This window comes from Prionailurus bengalensis, chromosome D1 (genome assembly GCF_016509475.1).
Source record: "Prionailurus bengalensis isolate Pbe53 chromosome D1, Fcat_Pben_1.1_paternal_pri, whole genome shotgun sequence".
Taxonomy (NCBI): domain Eukaryota; kingdom Metazoa; phylum Chordata; class Mammalia; order Carnivora; family Felidae; genus Prionailurus; species Prionailurus bengalensis.
This window is the reverse complement of record NC_057346.1, coordinates 101,610,754-101,625,948: the sequence shown is the minus strand read 5'-3', so window position 1 is coordinate 101,625,948 and position 15,195 is coordinate 101,610,754. Positions and strand designations below refer to the sequence as shown.

Below are 15,195 nucleotides of genomic sequence, written 5' to 3'. Positions count from 1 at the left end.
GTTTCCAGAAGCCAAAGGCAGCCCACACTCTTTGCCTTCTTCCACTTCACTCACCTCGAATCTCTGATATTTTTTTCTGTCTCTGGCTGCTCTACATACATGTATATGTACATGATTTATGTCATTAGGTCAGGCCCAGCTGAGCAACCTCCCTAATTTAAGGTCAAGTAATAGTCAACCCCTAATTATATCTGCAAAATGCCTTTACAGTTATTTTAGGGTCTTAATGATTAGTTTCTTGCAATAATAACACAAAGAAATAGGCAAAAGATTTTATTGAAAAATATTGAAAGTCGGTTGAAACTATATCTTACTTTCATTTCAAATCTTAGAAACTAGGGGCACCTGAGTGGCTCAGTCGGTTAAGCGACCGTCTTCGGCTCAGGTCATGATCTCAGGGTTTGTGAGTTCGAGCCCCGCGTTGGGCTCTGTGCTGACAGCTCAGAGCCTGGAGCCTGGAGCTTGCTTTGGATTCTGTGTCTCCCTCTCTCTCTACCCCTCCCTGCTCACACTCTATCCCTGTCCCTCAATAACAAATAAACGTTAAAAAAACATATTAAAGTCTTAGAAACTGAGGCAAGCCTGGGGAGTTAGAGAGAGAGTAAGCAATGGGGAAAAAAAAGAAAAGAAAAGGATCAGTGAACCAGACATTTCATTGCAAATCAGAGTGTGATACAGGGGTAAGTTTGCACATCTCAGTTATTGCTACCAAACAATTTTCACAGGGATTAGGGAAGTAGACTGGAAACAATAGCAGGCACTGTAGGGTTTTCTAATTCCAGTCTGATATATTTTCCTTGTAAAATATTTATTTTGAACGTAGATTTGAGGTATTACTTGCAATCGATCCCATTTTGTCTGATGGCAATTTAAAAAATTAATTAATATTCCTTTCAGGATTGTGTTAGTGTTAAAAATTAAAAAAGAAAAAGGAAAATAAGCAGATCACAATAAAGAAAGTCTGCACGTGTAATGATGATAGAAGTCTAGGGTTGCTACATTCAAAGTCCCAGGTGGAAGATAGGAGAGAAATCTTAAGGAAAGTGGACATAGGAAAGGGTCCCACGTGCACTATTTTCTGTTTGGATTTTCTCCAGTAATATTGGTAGACAACTATTGCTGCTTTCTCAAGAGCATTCTTGCTTCCTGTCCAGATCTGATGTGGGAGGGGGGTGAGGTGGATGACCAGGGGACTTGAATTCCATAGGGTGATTGTCCTCAAAGATGTTCCAGAATGTCTGGAAAAACACATAAGAATGAGTGGCAAACAGAAGCATAAAGTTGAGGTGATACATGGAAAAGAAATAAAACCAGTAGAATTGGGGGGATATTTTCATTTGAAGGGAGCTTGCTATTTTTAAAGCATATATTTTGAAATAAATATGATTTTCCATTATGAAAAAATATCAACTTATTTTCTTTTCTTGATGTTTATTTATTCTCAGAGAGAGAAACAGAGACAGAACATGAGTGGGGGAGGGGCAGAGAGAGAGGGAGACACAGAATTGGAAACAGGTTACAGGCTCTAAGCTGTCAGCACAGAGCCCAACGCGGGGCTCGAACCCACGAACATGAGATCATGACTCGAGCAGAAGTCGGATGTTTAATCGACCTGAGCCACCCAGCCCCTCAATCTCTTATTAAAACAAAAGTTTCTTGCACATATGATTATATAATCATTGTATATAGAAATATATGCATATTTATTGTACATAAGCACTTGTACTTACACTGTTCTACTGAGGGAGGAAAAACAGCTATAACAGAACCCAGAAGAGAACGCATGAATTATTTTATGTTAATATGATTTGGTGTTAAAATTCTTCACTTATTTTAGAACACTGTAAAATTCTGAGAACCAAGATTTGAGCAATAGTCAACATGTACTGAAGAATTTTTTAAGCACAAAATTTGCACTCCTGTCAAAGCCTAGAATTTGTATTTGTCACTTTCATCATGATAGAGAAAATTGAAGCAAAATTGATAGTAAAATACTTTGGAGATCACAGAACACTACATAAGTACAGCATGTTTATGATAATAATCCATGAGGTAAATAACTGAAGTATATTGAAAATAAATCCTTTTTAATAAGCAAAGTACTGGTTTATCTTAATATATATGCTTCTATGACTCACTGTAGAAAAAGATGTATGCTCTGTTAAGGGAGATTAAATTTATAATTTTTCCTTAAAGCATCTAATTTCTTAGAACTGATTTTCTCATTAAGAACAGTAGAATTAAAATAATAATCTTCAAACATGAGACTTCCCACATTTAGTTATTAAAAAAATATTTTTCTCCTCATAAGATGGTTCTTTACATCTAAAAAGGAGAACTAAACCTTTTTTTTAATTTTTATTATTTATTTATTTTTGAGAGAGAGAGAATAGTGTGAACTGGGGCAGGTCAGAGAAAGGGACAGAGGATCCCAAGTGGGCTCTGTGCTAACAGAAGAGACCCTGATGCAGAGCTGGAACTCACAAACCGTGAGATCATGACCTGAGCAGAAGTCAAACACTCAATCAGCTGAGCCACCCAGGCACCCCAGAGAACTAACAACTTTAAGATAACACCTCACCATCTGCTATTTTGGGTCAGTGTCTAATAGTTATATTACAATAATTTAGGCTATGAAATTTCCATAAGCTTCATTCCAGATATATTATTAAAATAAGAATTTTTAAATGAGAACAACAAATCACAAATCACAGATAGCAAGACACTTTGAGTTATATGAGGTAGACAGAGTTCCAGAGAGCATATTATCTATACAATTTATTTCATAAAGACATCTTTAATTAACCAACCAATGGTTTGGAAAACATGAATCATGTATCTGTTGTATGGTGGGTTATGGTAAATGAAAGATCTTGAAAGATCTGGTAATAATGATTTTGATTTTGATAGATCAATTAAACAGGAATAAATTTCAAAGCAATGGAACACACACACGTACTCAACCAGAAGCAAATTTCACTTCAATGATGAAATTGAAAGTTTCAGAATTTTCTCATATTTCCAATATCTGAATGGGTTTTTTTGTGATATTTCTCTTGTCTGTGATAGTCTTTACTGGAAATGTCATCATTGCTCTCATAACTAGAGTTGAACAGGCTCTTCAGACACCCATGTGTTTTTTCCTTACTAATTTTTCCTTCCTGAAAATCTGTTATGTATTTGTATTCTTTCTAGCATACTCCTAAACTTTTGGACTCAGAAAAGAAACATTTATTCTTCTACCTGTGCTACAAAAATATTTCTTTCTCTTTATGCTTGCAAACAGAGACGATTTTCTCCTGACAGTGATGGCCTATGATCACCACATGGCCATTTGTCATGTTCTGCATTGTCCTCTAGTTATGATACTTGGATCCTACAGTAAAATTGTCTCTGCCATCTTGAAGTTGCCATTGGCAACAGGACCAGGCAAAGCTGTATCCACCTGCTCATCTCACATCATAGTTGAAGCTTGATTCTGCAGATCCAAAATCATTACGTATTTTTCACCCAAATCCAAACATACTTTTCAGAACAAATTTATTTCTTTTCCTTTACCAGTGTCATTCTGATGTTTAACCCCATGATATACAATCTGAAGAATAAGGATATCATGATGATCTTGAGAAACTGGCTACCTGAAAGTTTACTGCATTAGCCACTGATTTGAACTCATCTCTTTTTCCACTTAATTCTGCTGTTGTCTAATCTGAGGTTGTTTTGCAGTTTACTTTCCTGCTTGAATATGAATTGATTATCTTTACTTATTCATTAACTTGCCATTTTATGCTGGACTTTCTGGTATCAGGATTATATCCTGAGTGACTGTATTTAAAACAAGAGAGTGGAGTACCTGGGTGGCACAATCAGTTGAGTATCAAACTCTTGATTTCAACTCAGGTCATGATCTCAGTGTTTGCGATATTGAGCACAGAGTTTACTTCAGATCCTCTCCCACTCTCTCTGCCCCTCCCCACCTCTCTGAATAAATAAATAAAATTTTTAAACAAACAAACAAAAAACAAAATAATATATTCCACCAGACATAAATGTATCTTTTTTAAAAAGCTAAAATATAGACATGTACCACAAATAATTACTGTTATGTAAATGTCATGCTACATCTCCAGTCTAAAGGTTTACATGTTGGGGCATCTGGGTGGTTCAGTCCTTTAGTGTCAGGCTCTCGATTTTGTCTCAGATCATGACATCAGGGTCATGAGATCAAGCCCCAAGTTGGGCTCCACATGGGCATGTGGCCTGTGGCCTGTTTAAGATTCTCTCTCTCTCTCTCTCTCTGTCTCTCTCTCTCTCTCTCTCTCCCTCTGAAATCAAAAAGAAGATAAAGATTTACATGTTATAGCATGCTATAAAACACTCTAGTGACTGAAAATGAACTCTGTGGCAGAGTCTGGCTAGTTGCTCTCTGAATATATTTCCATTTCTTAGACATACGGTAAACAAAATTCCCTAGCACTCTCATATCCACATTAAACCATGTGATTAGTTTCTACAATAGCACAAGGATTGAAGTGATGGGCCTATTCTGTGTTGAGGCTCTTAAGATTGATTTTTTGCCCTTATTTTCTATCTCTCATTCTCAGCTGTCTGAATACTGAAGGTCTGATAGGGAACTAGAAAGATGAACAAACTAGGGGAAAATGGAATTCTTAGATGAAAGGAACCAGTTTCTTCTTCTTTTTCTTTAAGTTTATTTTCAGAGAAAGAGAGAGAAAGCATGAGCAGGGGAGGGGAAGAGAGAAGGGGAGAAAAGAAATCCCAAGAAGGCTCCATGCTGTCAGTGCAGAGCCCAATGTGGGGCTCAGTCTCAGGAACCGTGAGATCATGACCTGAGCTGAAATCAAGAGTTAGATGGTAAACCAACTGACCCACCCAGGTGCCCTGAGGAACCAGAGTTCCTTAATTCCTGACCATAAAATTGTACTGTAGTAAGAGTTGAAGATGCTTCTTTATTTTGTTAAGCCACTTATATATCTAGGGTATTGTTTCATTTTAAAATTAAATTTGGTTGGGGGGAGGGGGGCCCTGGTGGCTCAGTCAGTTAATTGTCAGACTTCAGCTCAGGTCATGATCTCACAGTTTGTGGGTTCGAGCCCTGAGTTGGGCTCTGTACTGACAGCTCAGAGCCTGAAGCCTGCTTCAAATTCTGTGTAGCCGTCTCTCTCTGCCCCTACCCCACTTGTGCTCTGTCTCTGTCCCTCTCTCTCTCTCTTTCTCTCTCTCTCTCTCTGTCTCCAAAAATAAATAAATGTAAAAAAAAATTAATTAAATTTGGTTTGGTGATGGTGATATTTAATTAAATAAAGAAGCACTCAATTCTCTGAATTAAGGAGAGGATAGCGTTTCAATCAGTCTACTCCAACGGGGGGTGGACATTCAATTTGTCCCAGCCTATAAGTAACCGACATCTTATTTGAGGCAAATCATGAGTAAAGTTCTTATTTGTATATAAACATGAAGGAAGTCCCTCAGCAATACCAAATCAGTTACAATAACGATTAGAGGGCCAATTTATAAGAAGCATGTGATAGTGAAGATAAGCAGCCTTAAAATACAGAAATGAAATGCAGTTTTGGACACATACTATTTTGACAAATAGAAAAGCACTATTCTGACAAATGGTCAAAGAACTCCAAAGAGAAAGAAGCAAATGTTATTGTAAGTACAAGTAGATACTGGGTTGGCAACTTTATGCCTGATAATTTTATCGCCATACCTACCTAGCAGTAGTTGAAATAGGAAAAAGGATTTCGACAGGAAACCTTCCTTTTCCTTTCTTTCCTAAATAATTTTGTGGCAAATGCTTATTGTTTGAGGTGGTTTACATTTGGAATCAGCTGGATACTTGCCTTGATGCCTGAGTGGAGACCATAACATGAAAAAAACCATCTAGATACTTGTCAGCACACAGGACATGCTTCAGTTTCCACAAAATTTAATCTAGGAACCCAGCTCTCCACTTCTGAAAAGGGATCTCACCACCTAATGGGTTAAGAACAAAGCATACCATGTTCATGTGATAAAATATAGGGCAGATTTTTCTAAGGCTGTGGATGATCTAGATTTGAGTGAGTTATGAGAATAAAAATAAGAAAAGCAAATTGACGCTAATTATGAAGGATCGGGAATGCAATAGAAAGATTTTTTTAACTTTTTTTTTTCCTGGTAGTAATACGGAACAACTAAGTGTGATTTCTCCACCAGAGGACACCCTCCCACCCCAAGTGCCAAGAAAGGCCTAAAGAGAGGGAACGTTTACCTACAGAGAAAGTTTTTGAAAAAAAGAACTGTAATGAATGCACAGCAGAAGCAGTCTCTTAGAAATCAAAATGATGCATGAGAGATGTCCCCCAGGACGAGCATGACTACTTCCTATTTAAAAACAGCTAATGTTGGAAGCTAGCAAGAGTACTGGAGAATTACAGTCAATTACTGGCACAGAAGAAGAGCTTAAAACATTTACGGTTTACAAAACATCTACAGTCCCATAAATAGCCTCAGGCAAATCCATAAAGGTAAGCTATAATTGTGCTACTAGACTCTTCTATGTAAGGATACTATAAATTTGGGGCTCAAGATGCAAAGGACAAAATAGAAAAACATAGAATTCTGAGATCTTTATCTGAAAACCCATTAACTACTCTTGGAGAGGAAATATTTTCTCTACCCTTCGAGATTCTTCTGGCTGGTCTAAGCATTAAATTAACATGAGACAGACTAAGGGTAGAAAATAAAGTTTAATTTTATGTGCACAGAGGTCCGATAAAAAAAACAAACAAATTTGAGACTCAAAGAAAACATGGTCATGTTGCTTTTACATATTTTTAATTGTTTTATTTTTATATATTTTGAAAGAGAGAGAGTGAGAGAGAGGGAGCACACACACACAAGCATCAGAGGAACCAAACAGAGAGAGAGAGAGAGAAAGAGAGAGAATCCCAAGCAGGCTCCACACAGAAAGAAGTTCACAACAAAACATGAGATCATGACCTGAGCTGAAACCAAGAGCTGGTTGCTTAACCAACTGAGCAACACAGGCACCCTGCTTTTACACATTTTGGGCAGAGGAATTCCAAATAGAATTTGAGCTGGGGTAGTAAAATAGCAAAAGGTACAAGGTTTGTTCAAACAGGTTTATTCCACCCCGAATTCTCTATTTCTGAAGATAAGAATGTCTCTCTATCTTCTGGTACAGGGAGGGTCACTTTCCCACTGGTAATTTATGTCCTGTTTCTGGAGACAAAAGGAGGAAATGTCAGAGGGTTCTTCTTGCACTGGCTGGTTCTTTTTTTTTTTTTAATATAACTTATTGTTAAGTTGTCAAACATACAGTGTACACAGGGTGCTCTTGGTTTTGGGGGAGATTACTGTGATTCATCACGTAAATGCAATACCCAAAGCTCATCCCAACAAGTGCCCTCCTCAATACCCATCACCCATTTTCCCTTCTCCCCCGCCCCACCCCCACCACCATCAAGCTTAAGTTCCTTCTCTGCACTGAATAGTCTCTTATGGTTTGCCTCCTTCCCTCTCTGTTTGTAACTATTTTTCCCCTTCCCTTCCCTTCCCGTGGTCTTTCTGTTAAGTTTCTCAAGTTGCACATACGAGTGAAAATATATGATATCTTTCTCTGACTGACTTATTTCATTTAGCATAATACCCTCCAGTTCCGTGCACGTTGCTGCAAATGGCCAGATTTCATTCTTTCTCATAGCCAATTAGTATTTCATTGTATATATAAACCATATCTTTATCCATTCATCAGTTGATAGACATTTAGGTTCTTTCCGTAATTTGGCTATTGTTGAAAGCACTGCTGTAAACATTGGGAAACATGTGACCCTACGTGTCAACACTCCTGTGGCCTTTGGATAAATTCCTAGTAGTGCTATTGCTGGGTCATAAGGTAGTTCTATTTTTTGTTTTTGAGGAAGCTCTACACTGTTTTCCAGAGTGGCTGCATCAGTTTGCATTCCCACCAGTAGTGCAAGAGAGTTCCTGTTTTTCCACATCCTCACCAACATCTGTTGTTTCCTGAGTTGTTAATTTTAACCACTCTGACCAGTGTGAGGTGGCATCTCAATGTGGTTTTGATTTGTATTTCCTTAACGATGAGTGATATTGAGCATCTTTTCATGTGTCTGTTGGCCATCTGGATGTCTTCTTTGGAAACGTGTCTATTCATGCCTTCTGCCCATTTCTTCACTGGATTATTTGTTTTTCATGTGTTGAGTTTGGTAAGTTCTTTATAGATTTTGGATACTAACCTGTATCCAATATATCATTTGCAAATATCTTTTCCCATTCCATCAGTTGACCTTTAGTTTTGTCGATTGTTTCCTTTGCAGTGCAGAAGCTTTGTATTTTCATGCGGTCCCAACAGTTCATTTTTGCTTTTATTTCCCTTTCCTTTGGAGAAGTGTCGAGTAAGAAGTTGCTGTGGCTGAGGTCAAAGAGTTGTTACCTGTTTTCTCCTCAAGGTTTTTGATGGTTTTCTGTCTCACATTTAAGTCTTTCACCATTTTGAGTTTATTTTTGTGTATGGTTTAAGAAAGTAGTCCAGTTTCATTCTTCTGCATGTTGCTGTCCAGTTCTCCCATTTGCTAAAGAGACTGTCTTTTTTCCATTGGAGACTCTTTCTTGCTTTGTCAAAGATTAGTTGGCCATACATTTGTGGGTCTAATTCTGGGTTCTCTATTCTATCCCATTGGTCTGTTTGTCTGTTTCTGTGCCAATACCATACTGTCTTGATGACTATAGCTTTGTAGTAGAGGCTAAAGTCTGGGGTTGTGATGCCTCCCACTTTGGTTTTCTTTTTCAACATTACTTTGGCTATTCCAGGTCTTTTGTGGTTCCATACAAATCATTCTTTAGGAACTTTAATACAAAATAATCATTTTACCACTGTGGCATGTTTTGAGGCAGCCTGCCCTGAACCCTTGCCCTACTGAACATAATCCATATAGTTTTTGCCTTTCTTAATGATAAAGTAAAGTAAAATTAGACATATGTCAAATAACAATAATATTGATAATTATAATAAAATGATTCATTTAATGTCATTTTGAAAACTATTTATATTATTAGATTTGATGAAGTAGGAAAACATAATATTTTGGGGGGAAATCTGGAGACCAAACATCTATAAAGTATAGTAGAATTGTTAAACATTGTTAACTGCCTGATGTTAGACAACAATATTAAATTATATGACAGTGGATCATAAAATCTTACATAGATAAAAAGGATTATATGGAAAGCAGTGTGATGAATGGTTTATTTTTCTAGATTGAATTAAAGGTTAATTGATATTTATCATGCATTGCATAAGATGTGTTAATAGGGAACGTTATGGATGGGATAGGATTAATGCTTTCAGTATTTAGCAGGAGTGATGGGAGAGGTACATAAAGTCGAATAATAATAATACATATATTTATTCCCACAGGAACAAAGGGTTGGTTTAAGTAATTGATTCTCATTGAAATATAAATGGGAAGACTTAAAACTCATCTAAATGAGAATTAGACAACATCTTAAAGGAAAAGATTTGATTTGAAACAAGATGGAATACACACACACACAAATGAACCCAGACAGAAACAATAGAAAAAAGCCTGTGTCATAATTCACTCATAAGAGGGGTGCAATAACTACATATTGTTCCTGCACAATATGCTATAAGTCTCAATGCATACTTCTCATTGTCTCTAGGATTCGTACATGCAAGTATAAAATATGTATGTTTGGATTTTCTTTCTTGAATTGATTTTACGAGATTATATGTTCATTTTTGAGATTTCCCATATCATCTCCTAGAAACAGAGCAAAGCAATGGCAGAAATAACTTAAGAGATTACATAAATACATTAATGTATCTACTGAAATTAACAGGAAGGAGAATGTGGTTGGAAAATGTTAATGGACTAACCCTCTTTCATTTACTATGTCTGCAGATGGAGAATCGATTAAAAACAGGAATTTCAAATATTACTACACTGATGGAATTTGTTCTCTTGGGTTTTTCTGATATTCCCAATCTCCATTGGACTCTTTTTGGGATATTTTTAGTCATCTACCTAACTATCCTGATGTGCAATAGCATCATAATATTGGTAACAAGAATTGACTCTGCTCTCCAGACCCCCATGTATTTTTTTCTTGGCAATCTCTCCTTCTTAGAAATCTGTTATGTAACAGTCACAATGCCCAGAATGCTCATGGACCTATTGACTCAGAAAGGAAATATTTCTTTCTTTGCCTGTGCTGCACAAATGTTTTTTTTCCTCACATTTGGAAGCTCAGAGTGTCTTCTCCTGACAGTGATGGCCTATGACCGCTACATGGCCATTTGTAACCCTCTGTACTACCCTCTAATCATGAACCACAAGGTCTGTGTCCAGCTGGTGACTGTCTCCTGGATCAGTGTATTTCCATTTGTAGTTGGACAAACATGCCAGATTTTCACTCTGCCCTTTTGTGGGTCTAACACAATTAATCATTTCTTCTGTGACATCCCCCCAGTACTCAAGCTAGCTTGTGGGGACACACTTGTGAATGAATTTGTGGTCTATATAATTGCAGTGGCAATTGTCATGGTTCCATTTCTGTTGATTGTTGTCTCCTATGGCAAAATTATCTCCAGCATTCTGAAATTGTCGTCAGCCAAAGGGAGGTCTAAAGCCTTCTCCACCTGTTCTTCTCACCTGATAGTTGTCGTCTTATTCTATGGAACAGCTACTATCAATTATACACAACTGAAATCAAATCAATCTGAAGGAGTTGGGAAATTGATCTCTCTTTTCTTCACCGTTTTGATCCCAACTTTGAATCCTATTATATATACTCTGAGGAACCAAGACATCACGGTAGCACTAAGAAAACTACTAAAGAAGTTTTTAATATGATTCAAATACTTGCAACTGCAGAAAGAATTTGCTTATATGCTTGTCATGCAGAGACAATAGAGAAAAGCGTCTCCTAATTTTATTCCCTAATAACGTTCATTAATATCATCATAGCAACCTCACATCGTGTCAAGGAAACTTCCTTTCCAATGATTAAGTTGAGAGCTTCTGACAAATTGAAGCGCAAATTATTTCAATTGCGACAATCTCATTTATAATATTAATCTAACTTGTAATTTATAATCTGATACCTGTGTTTGTTTACGAATTTTGGGAAAACAGGTTTCTTCAAACGTGTTTCTTAAAGGTGCAAAAGAAAGCAGGAAGCAATGGGAAGGCGCTGTCAGTTAGAACATATTAAGACACCGGAGCGCACCAACACCATACAATACAACACAGCCTTCCTAGACCATGTTTTAGAGCCCCTTCACTGAAGAAATTCCAAGCTTTCCTGACATGTGAGAGAGAAAGTAAATGTATGTATAAAATATAACTATTTTTGAAAAACAGAGAAGGTAAGCATTTCATAACGTCATACAACAGTTTGCATGTGCCAGTGGTAGTGATTGTGATGCCCATTAGCCCACTTAGTATCCAGGAGGCTGTGGAACAGAAAAAATATTGGCTTCCTGACAGTGCTAGGATTTCAAATGATTCCTGAGTTTTAATTTTTTTTTTCAGTTTGGATTTATTACAAAGAAAATGTATCATGTAACTTACAAAAAAAATAATAACTTTGTAGGCAGAAAACATAAAAGTTCACACAAAGAAAATTCTTGCATTACTCCCTTTCTTATTGTTACCGGATGTCAAATAGAATCCAGCAGAGAAATTTCAATATCTGCCAAATCATCTTTTATTTTTGATATGTAAGTGAGGCATCACTAAATTCTATTGCTGAAACTAATAGTACACTGTACATTAACTGACTGGAATTTAAATGAAACATGAAACAAAGAAGAAAAGAAAGAAAGAACAGATTTTTCTTATGAACCAAAAGGAGTCCGGAGGGGTACCTGGGTGGCTCAATTGTTTGAATGTCTGACTTGGGCTCAGGTCATGATCTCAGTGCTCCTGGGTTTGGGATCTGTGCTCACAGCTCAGAGCCTTTGGCCTGCTTAGGATTATGTCTTGTTCTCTACCCCTTCCCTTGCTCAAGGTCTGTCTCTCTCTATCTCAAAATTAAATAAAAATTAAAAATAGAAGGATTTGGGATGTATAATATTTATAGTAATTTCTTATAAAACTAATTAAAAGGCCTTGGGGCACCTGGGTGGCTCACTGGGTTACTTCCGATTCTAGATTTTGGCTCAGGTCAGGATCTCATGGTTTCTGAGTTTGAGCCCCACGTTGGCCCCCATGCTGACAGTGTGGAGCCTCCTTGGGAGTGTTTCTCTCTCTCTCACCCTCCCCTGATGTCTCTTTCTCTCAAAGTAAATACACTTAAAACAAACTTATTAAAAAGGCCTTCAACAATAGACACAAAAATGGATAAATTTAAGATTGTAAAAGTGAACAACGTTAAAATAAATGCCTGTCAGTGATTACTGAATGATGATATCTTCAAAAACAAAACCTGTGTCAGTAGTCAGAGGCAGAGATCAATATGTATTTCTTATTCATATCATAATATCACAATGATACACTCATCAAAAAGACAAAAAAAAGACTAATTCTGTCCCATGTGTGAAATATGTGGAGCCATGGGACCTGTCACCCGACGCTCAGATGCGAATGGGTACACTATTTTAGCAGACAGCTAAAGAATCCTACTTGGAGAATTGTACCCCTAGGTGTGTACCAGCAAAACTCCAACTGTATGTGTGCCAGGGAACATCTCCAAGAATGCTCATCTTTGGGGCACCTGAGTGGCTCAGTCGGTTAAACATCTGACTTTGGGGCAGGTCATGATGTCACGGTTTGTGGGTTTGTACCCCGCATCAGTGCCTTTAGCAACAGCGTCTGTGCTGTTGGCAAGGAGCCTGGAGCCTACTTCAGAGTCTGTGTCTCCACCTTCCTCTGCCCCTCCTCCACGTGTGCTCTCACCCTCTCTCTCTCAAAAATAAATAAACTTAAAAAAAAAAAAGATGCCCATCTTTGCATCATTCATAGTAGCAAATTCTTATCAAATTAAATTGAGAAGTGATTCTGATTCTTAACACAGAGGTAAACTAGAAAGAGATAAAAATGAATAAAACACAATTATATACAATACTGATGAAGGATATTGCGTAAAACCAGTCGTAATCATATTCTACACATTTGAGTTAAGGTTAAAAGACAGTACTTAGGAAGCCCATCATTGTTTTTAATGTTTTTTTTTAAGTTTATGTATTTGTTTATTTATTTTTAAATGCAATTTATTGTCAATTTAGCTATCATAAAGTGTATACTGTGTGGGCTTGGTTTTGGTGGTACATCCCTGTGATTCATCGCTTACATACAATACCCAGTTGACAACAAGTGCCCTCTTCAGGGCCCATCACCATTTTCCCCTCTCCTACATCCCCCCACCAACCCTCAGTTTGTTCTCTGTGTTAAGAGCCTCTCATGGTTTGACTCCCTCTCTGTTTGAAACTAATTTTCCCCCTTTCCTTCCCCCATCATTGTCTGTTAAGTTTCTCAAGTTCCACATATGAATGAAAGCATATGATATCTGTCTTTCTTTGATTGACTTATTTCACATGGCATAATACCCTCCAGTTCCATCCACATTGTTGCAAATGACAAGATTTCCTTCTTTCTCATTGCCAGGCGGTATTCCATTGTATATATAGGTCACATCTTTATCCATTCATCTGTTGATAAACATTTGGGCTCTCTCCATGAGTGGCTATTGTTGAAAGCACTGCCGTAAACATTGGGGTACACTTGCCCTTATGAATCAGAATTCCTCTGTCATTTGGATAAATTCCTACTAGTGTTATTGCTGGGTCGTAGGGTAGTTCCATTTTTAACTTTTCAGGAACCCCCACATTGTTTTCCATAGTGGCTCTAACAGTGTGCATTGCTACCAACAGTGCAAGGGGGTTTCCATTTCTCCACATCCTCACCAACGTCTGTTGTTTCCTGAGTTGTTAATTTTAGCCACTCTGACTAGTGTGAGGTGGTATCTCAATGTGGTTTTGATTTGTATTTCTCAGATGATGAGTGATGTTGAGCATCTTTTAATGTGTCTGTTGGCCATCTGGATGTCTTCTTTGGAAACGTGTCTATTCATGCCTTCTGCCCATTTCTTCACTGGATTATTTGTTTTTCATGTGTTGAGTTTGGTAAGTTCTTTATAGATTTTGTATACTAACCCTGTATCTGATATGTCATTTGCAAATATCTTTTCCCATTTGTCAGTTGGCTTTTAGTTTTGTCGATTGCTTCCTTTGCTGTGCAGAAGGTTTCTATCTTAATGAGTCCTCAATAGTTCATTTTTGCTGTTATTTCCCTTGCCTTTGGAGATGTGTTGAGTACAAAGTTGATACACCTAAGGTCAAAGAGATTGTTGCCTGTTTTCTTCTCTAGGGTTTTGATGGTTTCCTGTCTCACATTTACGTCTTTCAACCATTTTGAGTTTATTTTGTGTATGGTTTAAGAAAGTAGTCCAGTTTCATTCTTCTGCATGTTGCTGCCCAGTTCTCCCAGCACCATTTGCTAAAGAGACTGTTTTTTTTCCATTGGAGACTCTTTTCTGCTTTGCCAAAGATTAGTTGGCCATAACATTTGTGGGTCTAATTCTGGGTTCTCCATTTTAGTCCATTGGTCTGTGTGTCTGTTTTTGTGCCAATACCATACTGTCTTGATGATTACAGCTTTGTAGTAGAGGCTAAAGTCTGGGGTTGTGATGCCTCCCACTTTGGTTTTCTTTTTCAACATTACTTTGGCTATTCAGTGTGTTTTGTGTTTCCATACAAATTGTAGTGTTGTTTGTTCTAGCTCTGGGAAGAATGCAGATGCAATTTTCATTAGGATTTCATTGCATGTGTAGATCGCTTTGAATAGTATGGACGCTTTAAAAGTATTTGTCCTTCCAATCCATGAGCATGGAAAGTTTTTCCATTTTTTTGTGTCTTCTTCAATTTCTTTCATAAGGTTTTTTTTTATATAAATTTAAGCACACAAATCTCTTACGTCTTTTGTTATGCATATTTCCTGGTATTTTATGGGTATTGGTGCAATTGTAAATGGGATTGATTTCTTGATTTCTCTTTCTGTTGCTTCATCTTGGTGTATAGAAATGCAACTGATTTCTGTACATTGAATTTATATCCTGTGA

General features: G+C 37.3%; 1 protein-coding gene across 1 annotated transcript; it reads left to right on the top strand.

Annotated features, from left to right (window-relative positions):
- The first annotated feature begins 9,959 nt into the window (after positions 1-9,959).
- Positions 9,960-10,968, top strand: LOC122482762 (olfactory receptor 10AG1-like). The gene has a single exon (XM_043579059.1). The coding sequence runs from the start codon at positions 9,978-9,980 to the stop codon at positions 10,926-10,928; it is 951 nt and encodes a 316-aa protein (XP_043434994.1). The 5' UTR covers positions 9,960-9,977; the 3' UTR covers positions 10,929-10,968.
- Positions 10,969-15,195: the final 4,227 nt, after the last annotated feature.

Excerpts from the sequence above, each read along its gene's own strand:
- LOC122482762 (XM_043579059.1), top strand. The coding sequence starts at position 9,978 with ATGGAGAATCGATTAAAAACAGGAATTTCAAATATTACTACACTGATG.